General features: G+C 39.1%; 1 protein-coding gene across 1 annotated transcript in view; it reads left to right on the forward strand.

The window, feature by feature from the left end:
- The window catches only part of LVRN (laeverin), a 50,479-nt gene that overhangs the window by 30,307 nt on the left and 3,959 nt on the right, over positions 1-16,213 (forward strand). Inside the window, exons 10-17 of the mRNA XM_049794766.1 lie at positions 104-273; positions 1,691-1,767; positions 4,750-4,889; positions 6,391-6,446; positions 7,517-7,670; positions 8,593-8,687; positions 9,446-9,553; positions 14,416-14,583. Of these exons, the coding sequence (XP_049650723.1) occupies positions 104-273; positions 1,691-1,767; positions 4,750-4,889; positions 6,391-6,446; positions 7,517-7,670; positions 8,593-8,687; positions 9,446-9,553; positions 14,416-14,583 (968 nt within the window). The remainder of the gene's footprint in view (positions 1-103; positions 274-1,690; positions 1,768-4,749; positions 4,890-6,390; positions 6,447-7,516; positions 7,671-8,592; positions 8,688-9,445; positions 9,554-14,415; positions 14,584-16,213) is intronic.

Raw genomic sequence — 16,213 nt, forward strand, 5'->3', positions numbered from 1 at the left:
ATATTTTCTCTAATATGTTCGAATAACCCCCATAGTGTTGCTGAAGAAGTATCAGTAAGTACCTGTCTATCATAAATATTTCTAATTCCTGTTTCTCTTGCAGGTCATAGATGCACAGGATGAAGTTCAGTTGCCAGCATCTGTAAAACAAATAATGGATTCCTGGACATGCCAAAATGGGTTTCCAGTTTTAACATTAAACCTAACCACTGGAACAATCAGTCAGGAACAATTTCTTAATAAAAAGAATGAAAACAGTACTGATTCTTACAAGTATGTTTAGCTTGTGTTTTTATTGTATGTTTATTCCCTATTTTTTGCAGGAAACTCTTCAGTTAGGATATTATGTTTTGACCATCTGATTTTTTAACTTTATGTTTTTTCTTGTCACAAGCTGTCAAGTAAAATCTGTATGAGACCAGAGTTTGCAATTGTTCTGCAAATGGCTTGTTTTCCCAAAAGGTTGCTTTCCTCTGGAGTAGTGACTTTTCCAGCCAATGACTTTTTAAGGACAGCCACAGGCCACAGGTTGCAGGGCAGGAGTTTTGCCTGCCATTTTCTTCTTTCCTCATCCCTTAGTTGTATGGACTGGGGACCTGGATGAACCATGCTGTAGCTTCTTTCCAGTGCACATATTCTCAGCTTCTTCTGCTTGGCAAGAATAAAGGGGTTGGTTGCATTTGAGTACTTATATAGAAGACCCCTTTCTCTGAAAGTGCTGAGTACCTGACATGCAGCTCTAACCTTCCTGTCAGTGAACACTGCTGAGTGCCTGGTGCTTCTGAAATCTGTGCTGCTTATTTAGATGGCTAAAAATAGTGATAGAAGGAGCTGCCTTTGGTCACCCACTTTGGAAACTCATGACTAGAGTTTGAACTTTCATGAAATTCAGCAGCTCTCATGAGTGTTGGGATGCACGGACAGGGCCCATGAGATGGGTTCTCATGTGGGGAAGAAGCATAAAGGAGAGCAAAACCCAAAGAAGTTTCTCCCTGGCTGCTATTGCTGGTCATACAAACAGCCAAAAGAAATGTTGATGAGAACCACAGACTTTCTTTTTGGTGCCAAGCTCCTGGAATTGGAGAGCGTTGGTCCATTCAGCACTTTTGGTTAGCTCAGATAAAGAGTTCCAAGTTACAAATGTTACTTTACTGTAGTTAGCAAGAGGGAATACCATGTGAATGTAAGAAAATCCACAACATGTGTTACAGAATTTTTCAGGGTTTTGAAGTTCTCATCTGTTTTTGCCAGGAGTTTTATATTCCTTCAGAAAGGAAATTGTAGTTATCAGAATTACAGTTGCATTGCTTGCCTGGGGCCCTCCTGAAAAGGAGCTTTATGTTCTCTAGAAATAGGGTGAAGTCTAATAAGTGAGGAGAATAAAATTATTGCCTGAAGAAGGAAAGCCAGAGCACAGAGATACAGCGGTATTCAAATACCTAGCATCGAACAGTATACTAGATGTGAGTGCCTATTTAAAGCCATGCTAAAACTCCCTTGTCTTTAATGAACCTAAGTGCTGATCCAGCATAAGTATCACTGTCTGAGGAAGTTTTGTGAATCAGGGAAGAGAGAAGGTAGATGGAGATTCTTGTAAGAAAGAATTCATCTGCAATCCAGTTGAGCATCAGCTGAGAGGGTTTTTTTTTAAGCATAAGAATTAATGATATTATCTCTTCTTTTTATCAAGTAACACATGGATTATTCCTATTTCTTGGATGAGAAACGGATCATCACAACCCTTAATGTGGCTAGATAAAAGCAGCAGTAAGTAATGTATTTGTTCACACATGCTAAAACCAAGCTGACAAAACCACACCTAATTCTTCTATAAACAGAGGATATATTTGAATTGAATAGGGAGATAAAACTTTATTACAGAAATACCTATGTTCATCTGTTGTGCTAATTTTGTGTTATGATAGCAACAGATTTTCAAATAGATTAATAGATTGTTTTTTTCTATGTTGCATCAAACTTTAGTGTATGGTTTTAATAATACAATGGAACATGAGAAGAGATTTCCACAATAATTTTAATTTTGTCATTTTGTACACAAATCCAGACTCTTAGCTCTTCATGCTTCTGTATTATTCTCTACCCCAGCAGATCCCATTGATGTTAATGACAGCTTTTGAGTATAGGTAGGATCTCAGCTGTGATATATCAGCAAATGATCAGCTCAAATAGTAGATACAAGACTGAAAAAATTAAAACCATCTGTGTGCAGTGACCTAACATTGTCACACATGGATATCTATAAAAACAGGAAATTAATATTTTCAACACCATTTAGTTTAATTTGTTTATGCAAATTAAATGCAAAACCCCCTCTTATCAAAAGAGTAGGATTTTTTAAATTTTTAAAGGTTTACAGTAGAAAAGTGGGTTTATGGGCATCTCCAATCAAATACAAAATTCAGTTCTTCCTCATCTCAGTGTTTTCCAATAAACAGCTTTTTTTTTTTTTTGAGAAAGAAGAAATATAATTACTAGAGTGGAGTAATAATTTTTCTTTGGCAAGTCAGCCCTGAACTCCACCAGGTTTTGAATCAGTTACAAGGAAATGCAGAATGATATGTTTGTGGAATGCTTAAAGCAAAACTACAATATGCTGTGTGCATATTGCAGCTCTCTACCGTCTGTTTGCAGTGGTTTGAAGCTACTTTCCATCTTTTTCAGGCAATAAAATAGCTTGAGTGATGATTTCACAGTATATGGACAATAGGCAAACAGTGGATGTTTATTCCTCTGAATGTTTTAAAGTTAAATAAACCAGTGATTGCTAAGGTGAATATTTAGAAAATGTGCGGAAAAGAATTGTTAGGCAGCAGTTGCTTGGAAGAACTGGGTCATGTGCTAAGCTTGTGTTACTGAAGTGATACCAATTCTGTTTCCTCGCCCATTGTGTGACTTAAGAGCTACAGAAGTTATTAAAAAAACCCATCATGTTGCATCTGCCTGAAGAGACTATGACGAAGTAGAAATTCAGTCTTTAGAATACATTCCACTTGTATTTGAAAGCCAAGTGTCAAACTTACCAGAGACTACTCAGTCAAGGAATTTGCGTTCACATTTTAAGATTAAAAAGATAATACTTTTCTTTTTGACTTTTTCATACATAAATAAACCAAATGGTTTCTTACAATGCTAGAATTGTTAAGGGTAATTTTAAATTCAGTTACCATTTTGTTCCTGTGAGATTGAAATGGCTTCTGGTGGAGAACTGTTATGTTATCATTCAGAGCTCTTGATCAGAATGGTTTTGGTAAATGAAAATGAGGGATTTGGTACAAAGTACAGTTTTAACTTGAATTTTTGATTAGTTGCTGCAGTGGCGTAACAATACATAAAGAGGAGACATCTCAAAAGTGATTTTGCTTATGTGTGTTTTTGCTGCAAAGAGCTCTGCAGGAGCTGATTTATCTTACTTCTAAACAGGTTAAATTAAACTCCAAGCTCCAAGCTGGGCTGCTACCAGCAGCCAAGTATGTTCATTCAGTGCTGCACTGTACAGTGTTAAAAGCCTGTCCTGTTGTTTTAGGGCTCTGCAGACAACACCTGCATACTTAGCTTCTGCCCATGTAATTGTGTTGGTCACTGCCCCTGAGTGAGATGTCTGCACAGCAAAAGAAAGACACACTAGGAGGATGGTGTTGTTATGGTAGAACATGTTTCACTCAGCCTGGGGAGTGGAGGAGCATAGTTTTGCTGTTTTAGACGGATCTAAAAGTGCTCTTAATGATTAGCAGAGCATTGAACCAATATGCCATTATAGAGGAAGTACTGCTAGTGCCATATTCTAGTCACCCATGCTGTTTTTAAATGGTTAAGCCAGCATCTGTCTTGTGCCACTTTTCCGTCTCATTTAACTTGTGAAGATGACTGAGAATGAATTCTGGAGTACTTGCTCTATCAAAACACATTGAAGTCTCAGTCTTCTGTTCACAGTAAAGCAGTGCTGGGTCTGGACTACTTGCCAGTGTTGATTTATTCTCTTGAGAGAGTTTGCCTTCTTAAATTGGGATGATTGTAACCAGTTAAAGCAGCATTTGAATCCTCTTCTGATGAGGCAGCTTAGAGCCTTCAGGGCTGCACTGGCTCCTTCAGAGGTACTGTAGGCTATCAGGAGCAAGTAATCAGACAAGCACACATGAGGTAGGTAGTAGTGAGATGAAATGGGACTGCAGAAGGAGGCCTTCAGTGAGTGATGTAACTCAAAAGGTCTATGGGACTATTATTTAAAATAAATGTTTTTGATTACTTGTCTTTTGCATAAACTTAGCTGTTTTGCTTCCCTTGATCTCCATTTATGTGAATACTGGTAGGTGGTCGGTTCTTCCTTAAGGTACTGAGCGGTCCGTTTTGGAGCAGCACTGGCAGCAGCAGGTGTGTTGGGGGTCCATACCCTGCAGCGGGCATGTGAGGCCATTGCTCCTCATCCAGACCGTTTATTCTTGTGTAACCTTTCTGGACTCTATGAGCTAAAGGGTAGGAGCAAAGTGGGCCTTCTGCATCCCCTTGTCATCTCAAGGTGCTCAGTACCTGAGGGGTCAGTTGCTTGATGAAGTTCTTCTGCTGTGTAGAGCAGAGTTCACAAATGCACTGAGCTTTTGGGGGATTCTCTTTGAGGCCAACCTCAAAATTGCATCTCAGGTCTCAGAGGAGCACCAAGTCCAATGTTTATAAATGCAAGAGAATTTAGCAGTGCAGAGAAATAAAGTGATACATTTTAATGTCACTCTACAGAAGTGTTTCCTGAAATGCAAGTATCGGAGTCAGAATATGACTGGATCCTGCTCAATGTAAATTTAAGTGGATACTACAGAGTGAACTATGATCAATTAAACTTAAAAAGATTAGCACGCTTGCTTGAAAACGATCCAAAGGTAAGATCATATTTGTTTTCTCAAGCTTATAAACAGAGTCTTTCCATCTATTTCTTCTTGCAGCTCTTACCAGTAATCACAGTGATGAAAACCTGAAATAATGAGAAACTCGCGTATCACCTAAGAAGAAATGATCCACTGTTGCATCACTAAAGCTACTGGCAGCCTTCCATAGTGGAAGAGGAACAGGCCAAAATAGTTTCACATAAGCATGAAAATAACATGAGATGGCATTCTGTCTTCAAAGTTGTCTTAACAGCTTGTGGTTCTTCCAATCTCTTGAATTTGGCTCAAAGGGTTATCGGTATGGATGTGTGACTGAGCTTTGTCTGCTGTTAGGTAACCATGGAGAAGGAAAGCTGGGAGAAAGCTTTTTATTTCCACATTTCCTCAAACCACAATATTTCTGCCAGTGAAATTTAAAAAAAAAAAAAAAATCTGACTTGGGTTTTTGGTTGGTCTTGGTTTTTTTTTTTGGTGGACATTTTTCTTAGAAGAGAAGATCCAATCAGTTCTACTTGGGCTCTTTCAGTCCTCTATAGCCACTATAACTCAGAGTAGATTTCATCCCACCTCTGACTTGCCACAGCTTGGGCTGAAGGTGAAAGTGGCACAGAACAGACTACACCTGTGGCTGTATATGTGGTTGCATAGTATTTAATGTTGCCTAACCCTAGAAGCTCTAGTAGTAATGTCAGCTCATTCATTTTGGTAACAATGGTGAGAAAGCTTAAGATTTCAGCATCATAGTAATCAGTGCAGCCAGGCGACTTCTCCAGGTCTGGACGCAAGGCTGAACAGAGCGTGCAGTGTGGTTAAAAACTTTCTACGGCACACTGGCTTCCTTTCTTCTAGGCTTTTTTCTTTCACAGCATTTCCAAGTCAGCAGGAAATTAGGTGTGTGCTGACTTGGGGCTGTTTTTTGGCACCGGTTGGTGGGAAGGTTTGCTCAAGCAGCAGCTGGGCTGAAGGGGTGGAGTTGAGGAGGGACCAGCAGTCCTCATGAGAGCAGGAGCTGTAGGCAGGGGTTCACCCACGGCTCTGCCTCAGTCATTTAATTCATGATAGAACCAGACACTCTGCTCTGGACTAATTTGAGTACATATTCTGAACTGAAGCCTCAAAAGGAAAAAATGTACTGAAACTATATAACTAGGATATTTTTAGGATATGTAGTGTTTCTGTATTATAATTTTCATTACAGCATGCAAGTAAGAGGGGTCTTGAAATTCCATGCTCAATGTACTGTAGCTGTACATTTATATATATAAATATATTATGTAACTGTATATTTATATATTTTTATATATATAAACATCCCTAAAAACACATACATTATTTTAGCTTAAAATGCAGGATCCACTTTATGATGTTTTGTAGAAGATTTCAGCTTAGAAAAAGTGTTATGGACTTGTCTTATCCTTCTGAAACATAGTAAAGATTTTTTAAACTCTTAATGACATGTTTAGATCTATTAACACCACATGAATGCTTTCTGCAGGCTATTCCCGCTGTCAGCAGGTTCCAGCTGATAGATGATGTTTTTGCATTGACGCAGTAAGTATGTTTTGAGTTTGTCACAGAAAACGATTAAACTACATGACTGCATTCAACATTGCTACTTCTGCTTTGTTCATTCCTACCCATATGTGCATCAGAAAAACACCAGCTGTTTTGACAAAATGGTGAGGGAGTTAAGTATTTAATCCGTTCTTCCATCAGTGGTCAATGATTTCTTTCAAAATTGCATTTAACTTTTGTTTCAGCTCTTAGGAAATATTTTAAATAATGGGACTGCCATGAGTTTTTTAGGGATGAACCTACATTTGTTGTAACAGAAAAAAGATTCTGAATGAACAGTCTGAATTTCCCTTAATTTATTCTGGGCTATTTCAGCTATGCTGTCCTGCATCACTCTTAACACCTCTTTCATTTTCCTTGCTGATGGATGACTCAGTTGTTTGTGTCTGTGGTGCTAGAGAGATCACCAGTACTGTAGTGAGCTGAAGAAGCAATAAATACGTCTGTGCCTCAAACGTACCAGAGACCCCAAAAGCATCAGACACCTATGATGTGGGAGCTCAGGGAGGAGGTGGCCAAAGCATACTGCCCCCCCTCAGAGCTTGTGGAGGTAGCTCTGAGACCACGAATTAAAAATTCCCATTCCTCCTCTCATAAAAATGTCCTTTCTCATAAGAGAGCTCAAAACTATTATTTAATAAGGAATGTAACTGTGAAGTGTAGAACTGTGCTCCTATGTAAGTACACTAGAAATGTTTTTGTTCTGGAGGAGAGGGGCTTGAATTGGAATTTTATTGGGAAGAAATTAATTCTGTGCTAATTCCACACTAAGGCACAGAAATGCCATGCTGAAGTTGTTAACTCTAACATTTGTCCTGTTACTTTGATAGTAGCACTGTGCTCTGTAATAAATGTTTTGAGAGGTCAGCTGTTAAAAGCACCATTGTTTTATATTTATTTTATTTTTTTTCCAGTGTCTTTTCTAGATCACTTTCCATGCAGTATCTTGATGTTTTATTGTCAGTTTCTTAAATAAACAGATACTTGTGGTAGGTAATTAATGTGAATAGGTATGTTCAAGTATGAGGGGTTTTATTTTCAAATAGGTTTGGATACATTCAGATTGAAACTGCGCTTGAACTGACAAAGTACCTTGCCAGAGAAGATGAACTCTTCGTATGGAATGTGGTCTTGTTAAACCTAGTACCTGAGAATTTGGAAAGTACTCTGAAGAACTATGAAGTATATCCACTTTTAAAGGTACCACCTTTTTTGTTAGTTAGTAAAGATACTAGGCCATTTAAATAAATCAGACTAAATGAATGCTTTATAAATTCTCAAGAATGTCATGATGACTATGATAGGTGATAGTTCTTGTCATTCCCTTTGCACGATTTTGTCAATTTTTTTTTTTTTAAAAAGGAGGAGGTACTTATTTGTATATATTAGTCAATGATAAATATCATTGAATCTTGAGCCATTCTTATTTTAAAGCAGAAATATATTCACATTCTTTATATTAAGCTTGATCCTAGGTTTTTGTAAAACTGAGGATCTGGAAAATACAGCTATCAGTCAGTAGTAAATAGTCAGTAGTAAGTAATGGGAGTAACACTACTATGTATAAAAGGCATATGGTATGTATGTGCTCTGTGGTTTGTCCTGACTTCCAGTTCATCTTCATGGAGGGAAAGAAGGAATTGGGTTTGGATACTAAATGAGAGGATTCTCTCCCATATTTGAGCTACCTGAGATGATACTGTCTTATTTATTTCCTTGAATTCTATTTGAAGAAAATGTCACTTTTGTTTGAAGTACAATTCCACAATAGTAGTTCTCTTAAGTTGTAAAAATAAAGGTACGTTTGAAGTATGTGAGAAAAATGAAGTTTTTTCTGTTGAGAAGTTATTTTTTTCTGTCTTTTTCTCTGAGAATGAGAATTTATTTTCTTTCATAATGAGTTCAAAGGTCCTAGTGATGTGAAATGGTAACTTCCCCATTTGAATGGATGTACAGGTGTATTGAATTTTAGACCCAACTTATATACTTTATTTTAACGTGCTGTGTTGTCAAGAAATTAATAGTGGTAAATATTTAGGATAAATCTGAGTAAAGATAAATAAAGTAAAATAAAAAACTTGTGTCTAAATTAAAGTAATTTTTCTTTCCCTTCTTTTAAAAGAAATACCTTTTAAAGAGAATGTTGCCAATATACCATTATTATGCAGGTTTTATTCGTCAAAATGTTGATGCTTTGGAAGATGACTATTTTGCTCAGTAAGTATTCTGGTTTTCTCGAAAGTTTGTTCTGATGTGATTGGATCTGATACGCTGCAGTTTGCCTCTGTAAATTTAAATACAAGATACCAGAAGAATGCTCTAATTAATTTGAATGTAACTCAATTTTTATTTTTACTGTCCTATAAGTGTGTGTTACTTATGATGATACCTCCAATGAAACTGCAGTATCAGGAGAGTTTGGGATATTTTCAGTCTATTTGGTGAGCATAAAAGATGATAGTTTAATGATCTGTGTGGTAGCTTTTGTTTAGTGAAGAGCAGGCTCAACAGGCTGCTGCTAGTTGGGGAAAAACTCACAGCAATGAATTTCAGATATGATTTATGTGTCAATCACTAGAACGTTAAAATACTTAATTTTGCAGGGCCACTGCAGCCACAGTTTTGAATGTCAGAGTGATTTGGACTAGATGCAACTAGTGTCTTAAAACAACTAAGAGGGATACAAACCACACAAAAAAACTAAGACAAATTGTAGTACATGGGTAGCTTCACTAATATTCCATGACTATTGATGTCAGGAACCCATTATTGGTAGTTTAATTTTTAAATTTTTTTTAATTAATTAATTTAATTAATTTAATTTTTTTTTTTTAATTAAACCGCAACTGTTTCTAGTAGAGGTTGTTCTGGGTTAGCAGCATCATGTGCTGAAACTGTGCTGGTCAAACACAGTTCAAGTACTCCAAATGTGGAATATGTGTCTTTTATTCTTGCTGTTTTGGCTTCCCTTCAAGACTGTATTTGGAAAAACTTTTTGCAACAGCATGCTGGCTGGGCCTCCAAGACTGTTTGAACCTGTCATCTGAACTGTATGCTAAGTGGATGGACAACCCTGAGTACAAGTAAGAATGATAATGTGCTCTTAGAGGTGTGCATGCATAAGTGAGGTAGAAAGTTAAAGGGGTTTTATATAGGGGAGGCAGAATGAGAAATGCTTCCATACACTGCTCTTCTTCCTCAACAGAATGACAGAATTTAAGCCTAACTGTGCCCCTCCCCCCCCCCCCCCCCCCCCCCCGCTTCTTTCCCAAATCCCAACTTTATGATGATTTCATAATTACTGGTTTTTACATAGACTTTACAGGCTGGAGGATGCAAAATTTTGCCATGAAGATCAAAATCTGTTTAGCCACATAACAGGTGAACTGATATTAGGGCTAATATCCTTTATTGTCCAGTCCTGTTACTGCAGTCCAACCTTAGGGTTACCATGTACACCAACTCAGTTTCTAAACTTCTCTTAGCAATACTGAGTGAAATGATGTTTGTATAATACAGGCATCTGCCCATGGTGAGCCCATCAAATTGCCTTGCATGTTCTGTATTCACATAAAGAGGTGCTGGGAACAGCTGTCAGTTCTTATGCTGATATTGGAGCCAAGTGGTCAGGTTTCTGGTCTGTGAGGATGGAGCCTGGGTTCTACCAGGATCAGACTTTCTGTATTTGAGTATTGCATTGTTAAAGAAAATCTATAATGTATTGAAATTCTTATTCTCTTTTCCTCCCTCTTTCTTCTGTGCAATAGTCAAATAGTATTGGCACTGGTGAGTGAATATTTGAAGTTCATTATTATTTTTATTTGTTGTAGTTGTAATAAATACTTTGTTGTTACTTGTATAACTGTTGATACATGTAGTTAGCTAAGTAAACTGAACTTGTACTTTTATGTTTGTGGTTTTTTAAATAGCTTTGTAGTGATCATCCTCATAAAAATGAAATTGTGCTTTGCAGTTAAACTGAAAAATTTAAGTAGCCTAAATATATTGTTATGTTCCAGACAGAATATTCTTACTATCCCACACTAAAAGCAAAAACGCTATGCTGAATTCTCAGGCTGTTTTCAAAGTAGTCACCTATCTTTCCCTATTAATAATAATTGGATTTTTTTTTTTTCCCTTGTGGAATACTACATAACTGATCTCAGTTGAAGAGCTGAAAAGTCTGTGAAATATATTAGCTGATTGGGTTTTGAATTAGATGGAGAAGTTAATTTTGCTGTCCTTCCTGGCATTGAGATAAGTTCAAAGGGACTTTAGAGCCTCACACTTCTATAAGTGTGGAAAAAATACAACTATGAATTTTATTAAGTGAAAAAAAGTGAAACAAATTATCATGTCTTAAGGAAAAAACCCCAGGAGTGTGGTGGGTTAACCCTGGCTGGACACCAGGTGCCCACAAAAGCTGCTCTATCACTCCCCTGCTGAGCTGGACAGGGGAGAGAAAATAGAACAAAGAGCTCACGGGTCGAGATAAGGACAGGGAGAGATCACTCGACCAATTACCCTCACGGACAAAACAGACTCAACTTGGGGAAAATTAACTTAATTTATTACCAATCAACCAGAGCAGGGTAATGAGAAATAAAACCAAATCTCAAAACACCTTCCCTCCACCCCTCCCTTCTTCCCGGGCACAACTTCACTCCCGGGTTCTCTACCAACCCCCGCAGCGGTGCAGGGGAACAGGGAATGGGGGTTACAGTCAGTTCATCACACGTTGTCTCTGCTGCTTCATCCTCTTGAGGGGGAGGACTCCTCACACTCTTCCCCTGCTCCAGCGTGGGGGCCCTCCCACAGGAGACAGTCCTCCACGAACTTCTCCAACGTGGGTCCCTTCCACGGTGTGCAGTCCTTCAGGAGCACACTGCTCCAGCGTGGGTCCCCCACGGGGTCACAAGTCCTGCCAGAAAACCTGCTCCAGCGTGGGCTCCTGTCTCCACGAGTCCACAGGTCCTGCCAGGAGCCTGCTCCAGTGCGGGCTTCCCATGGGGTCACAACCTCCTTCAGGCACCCACCTGCTCCGGCGTGGGGTCCTCCCCGGGCTGCAGGGGGACAGCCTGCTTCACCAGGGTCTTCCCCACGGGCTGCAGGGGAATCTCTGCTCCGGCGCCTGGACCATCTCCTCCCCCTCCTTCTGCACTGACCTGGGGGTCTGCAGGGCTGTTTCTCTTACAGGTTCTCACTCTTCGGCTGCAGTTGCTGTTCCGCAGCATTTTTTATATTGCTTCTGAAATCTGTTATCCCAGAGCAACTACCACTATTGCTGATGGGCTCGGCCTCAGCCAGTGGCGGGTCTGACGTGGAGCCGGCTGGCATTGGCTCTGTCGGACACGGGGGAAGCTTCCAGCAGCTTCTCACAGAAGCCACCCCTGTAACCTCCCCTGCTACCAAAACCTTGCCACAAAAACACAATACAAGGAGGCAGGACACTTCTTAGGTTTCAAATGAGAGATCACAGTTCCTGTTCAGTTAAAGAGGCTTTTCATATGCTGGATAGAAAATGAAAAAGGCACAATAAACTTTTGACTCATATTTCACAGGCAGTTTCCTTTAGATGCTCTTACATTCTCCATTCTGAGAGCAAAATTCGTAACAGCAAACTATAGCTGTTCTGCCACAGGTAGATCCCAATAGGATTCTCATATATTTGGAAGGAAGTAATGCTTTTCCCTTTCAGATAAAGTGATCAACTTTCAGCTGAACATTTCCAAACAGTTCCTGGCAGAACTTCACTGGACTTGATACGGTGCATTTTTATCTGTTCCGTGGAGATAATGAACTAAGAGCCATGACTCCCGGCCAGTTATTCAGTTTTACTGTTTTTTGCTTTAGGGGTGAAGTGGAGCTAGCTAAATTAATGTGTTTTCTGTGCTGCTCTACTGGCTTGTCCAGGAGATGTCTAGGAAATTAGTCTAGAGGGAGGGACGATGTTGCTGTACATTTTAGTTATTTACTAAATGTAACCACATACTGCTGTTTTTCTCAAAAGTTAAGAAATCACTATGTCACTTCTGCATTGGCTTCAGGAAAACAATGTAAAATAATCCACCCTTCTTCCCAGCAGCTTTTTGCATCCTCCCCAAGATCCAGAAACAAGAGAATCCTGGCAGGCCAGTAATATCAAACCACACAATCACTCCCAGAAAAAATATCAAGATTAATAAGCCCCACCCCTCATCTAACATAACCTCAAGCTTCAAAGTCCCTCTGGAACACAGTGGACTTCCTCTGTGAACTGAACAACATAAACGGCTTCAGGGCCACTGTAGATGCCAGCAGCCAGCAGACTGTTGTTGTCCCATAGTAGGCTGCCTGTACAGCCTGCCTTGAATGCTGAGCATCAGAGCTGCAGCCAAATGAGGCACAGAGCTGTCTGTTTGCTCTTCAACCCACAACTTTACACTCAGTAACCAACATTTTCTTGAAACTATTGGAACAGCTGCAGTAGCAAAAAAATAGCTGTATTTTAGGCAAAGCAGCTTTACTCTGGTGGACTGTACCATGGCCTCTTTCTGAAATCTTATGGAATGATTATTGAACAAATCACTAAACTCTGTAACTCAGATAAGATCTGTCATAAAAGGATTCCTCGCAGGACTGTTCTTTGCCTTGACATAACCACTCAATCTCACTAAGCATCATTCTCGGTGGCAAATCCCTTATGTTCCAGCACATATCCAGCTAAATGAATCCAAACTTTTTTTGCAGTAAATATAAAATGTATCCACGCTTTCTGTTATTATGCTGGTGAAATCCCCAACAGGACTATCAAAATCACTGCATCTTGCACTTTTTAACAAGTGGTGTCTGTCATGCAAAACACCTGACTCTCTCCCTCATTCCCACTAGTCTTTCTTAATTTCCAGAGTTTATAACTTACTTGTCTCTACCTTTTGCTCTGAGGACTGCTGTCATATAGCCTTCCTTCTGACAAATATTGTCTCTCGTTCTGCTGGTATCATCCCCATTTTCTCTAGGACAGTCTACTGAAACTCACAGGAGTTCTTTGCAAATTACATTTAAATTTGAATTTGCTGCTTCCAGTTTTGGGCCTGAAGAATGGCTTTTGTAACCAGAAACTTGTCTGTTTTTCCAATTCTATCTCCTGATCTAATGGAAGATAGTTTTTACACCTCTACTTACAATCTTGGTCTTATGTAATGTTAAGCAGATTAACAGCATGCCATTGGGAAGTTAAACATTTCATTTGTAGCAAGGGGACCCATTCTCCTACATAGAATTACTCCAAAATACCATTAATTTAAACTGTTTTCAGAGAGCTTGCATAGTATAATACATTGCTATCACTGGAAAGCATTGACAATGTCTTAATGTCACGGACACATCATTGCCACAGGAGAAATTTTCTATTCAGCCTTTGCACATGAAGTGAAGTATTACACTAATAATGTTTGCATTTAGTTTCTGTTACGAAATTCATCACCATGTTGAGGACTCTCCCCTGGGGTGGGAGTAACAGGAGGCTGCCTGCTGCATGGAGAAATGTCCCTTCTGTTTCCATTTGTGCTGCACATGGCTCTTCCTACCGGATGCATTCACTGAAGAAACTTTGAAAGGGCTTGTCTGGGATCATGCTTATATGCAGCCATACACTCTTTAATGGTGTGATCTATGTCCTAGGCTCAGTTGTGAAAAAGTGGCAGTGACACTGTATGTACACAAAATAGCTTGATCCAATTGTTCTAAAAAATGTTTTTGGTTTGCCTTTAAACTGCATGCTTTTTAAATGTTTAAATCATGAATAAAGCAATCAAATTTCCTAGCTTTATTTAGATTGCTATTTTATATTTCCTTTCTTGTGCATCTTTTAACTGTAAACAAACATTTGTTTTCAGTTATGTGTTAAATGCTGGTTTTAAATTTACAACAATACAGTACCTTTTAATCATATTTTGCTTTGCAGAATTCCCTTTTTAATCAGAAGAACAGTCTGCTGCTATGGTGTTGCAGTGGGAAGTGATAAAGCATGGAATTTTGCATGGGAAATGTATAAACATACTGACTCCACAGACGATAAAGACCTCCTGCTCTCTGCCATGAGCTGTGCTAAAGAGTCATGGTTACTTTACAGGTGACCTTGATCAAAGGATATGTTTGTGTATATAGAAGTAAATCATAAGAACACAAATACTGTACTGTGCAAACCTGATGGAGGTTTCCCTGCCCCAGAAGCATATGTCTTACAGACCACTGGAAGAATCTCAAGAGTTTTCTTATGGAGAAAGTATGATAAACAGGGCAAACACAAATGATCCTTCTGCTGGTATAACATCCCAGATGCTGGTAATCACTGAGAAAGGGATTTCCTGAGCTGGTAACTAGTGTGTCCTGTCTAACACTGGGCCTGTCTTCTGTCAATGTATTTGGTGACCTTTTTGAACTAAAAGTATACCTTCAGGCTTTATAGCAGACTGTGGCAACACATCCCATAGTATAACTGCATGTTGTATGAAAACAGGCTTCCTTTTGGTTTGTTTTAAACCTATTTTGTGTTGGTTTTTTTTTTTAACTTGGAACCCATTGCCTGCCCTTACTCTCTGGTAAGAAATGGTAATTATTATCATTTGCTTTGACATTTTTCCCTGCCATTTATGATTTTATATCATTTTCCCATACTCCATTTTCCCTGCTTATTTTGTTTCCAAACTAAAGTGTCATAGTCTATTTAGCCTCTGTGTGGAAGCCAAATCACCCAGGTTAAGGGCAAAAATGAAAAAAGACTTGCTAGCAAGCTGTTCACCATTTGAAGTGCAGGCTTACACTGGAAAGTAATTTTTTAAATTTCCAGCTTCATAGATTCATAGAATAATAGAATATCCTGAGTTGGAAGGGATCAACAAGATCATCAAGTCTAACTCCTGACTCCTTATGGGGCAAACTAAAAGTTAAGCCATATATCAAAAGTGTTGTCCAAACACTTCCTGAACACAGTTTGGAATACTTTATTTATTATCTTGCACTGACATCTGTATAAACTCTTTTCGCTACATCAGTAAAAAGATGTTTTGTAGCTGAATTCTTGAATCTGTCATGTCCACATTACCTAAAGAATTCGTCAAAGGACAGAAATTTGCCAGTGATGGCCTAAAGAATGATCATCCAAGAATTGGCATAAATTCAATGGGTCTAAAGCTCTGAAAGTAGCAGAGATGTTTCTCCTGCCAGCCACCTGCTATTGTGATGGCGGTCATTTGAGAAGACAGAACAAATATGCCTAAGAAGAAGGCAAGATGGGTTGCAAGGAGATGTCCAATTAGCTATGCTGATACTCCACCTAGCCTATGGTCCTTTATTGACTTTTTCATTGGCTCAGGCTAGCACTGGTCCTGGACAAACTCAGGGAGTGGTGATGACCTCCTTCCTCCCTGTGCCTTAGTAGTTGATAAGCCAATCTATTTTTCTAAATGACACCCTGAAAGTCTTTTGGTGTGAGGAATGTTAAGCTGGGCTTTTCCTGGCCCTCAGTATGTTTCTTCTGTGCTGTCAAGCATGGTGGTGGCATGCAAATGGGCGAAACCCAGCTCACCTACTCTATCCGTAAAGCAGCTGCCTGCAAGACCGTATGAGAAGATAACTCTTTAACAGTGCTCCTTGAAAGTAGAAGCATGCAAGGTGATACACTGAGGCAACAAAGAGAATAGCTACTTACTTTTTCAAGATATTCAGGCACTCACTGCCACTGACATCATCGACAGATAGTT

This window comes from Accipiter gentilis, chromosome Z (genome assembly GCF_929443795.1).
Source record: "Accipiter gentilis chromosome Z, bAccGen1.1, whole genome shotgun sequence".
NCBI lineage: Eukaryota > Metazoa > Chordata > Aves > Accipitriformes > Accipitridae > Astur > Astur gentilis.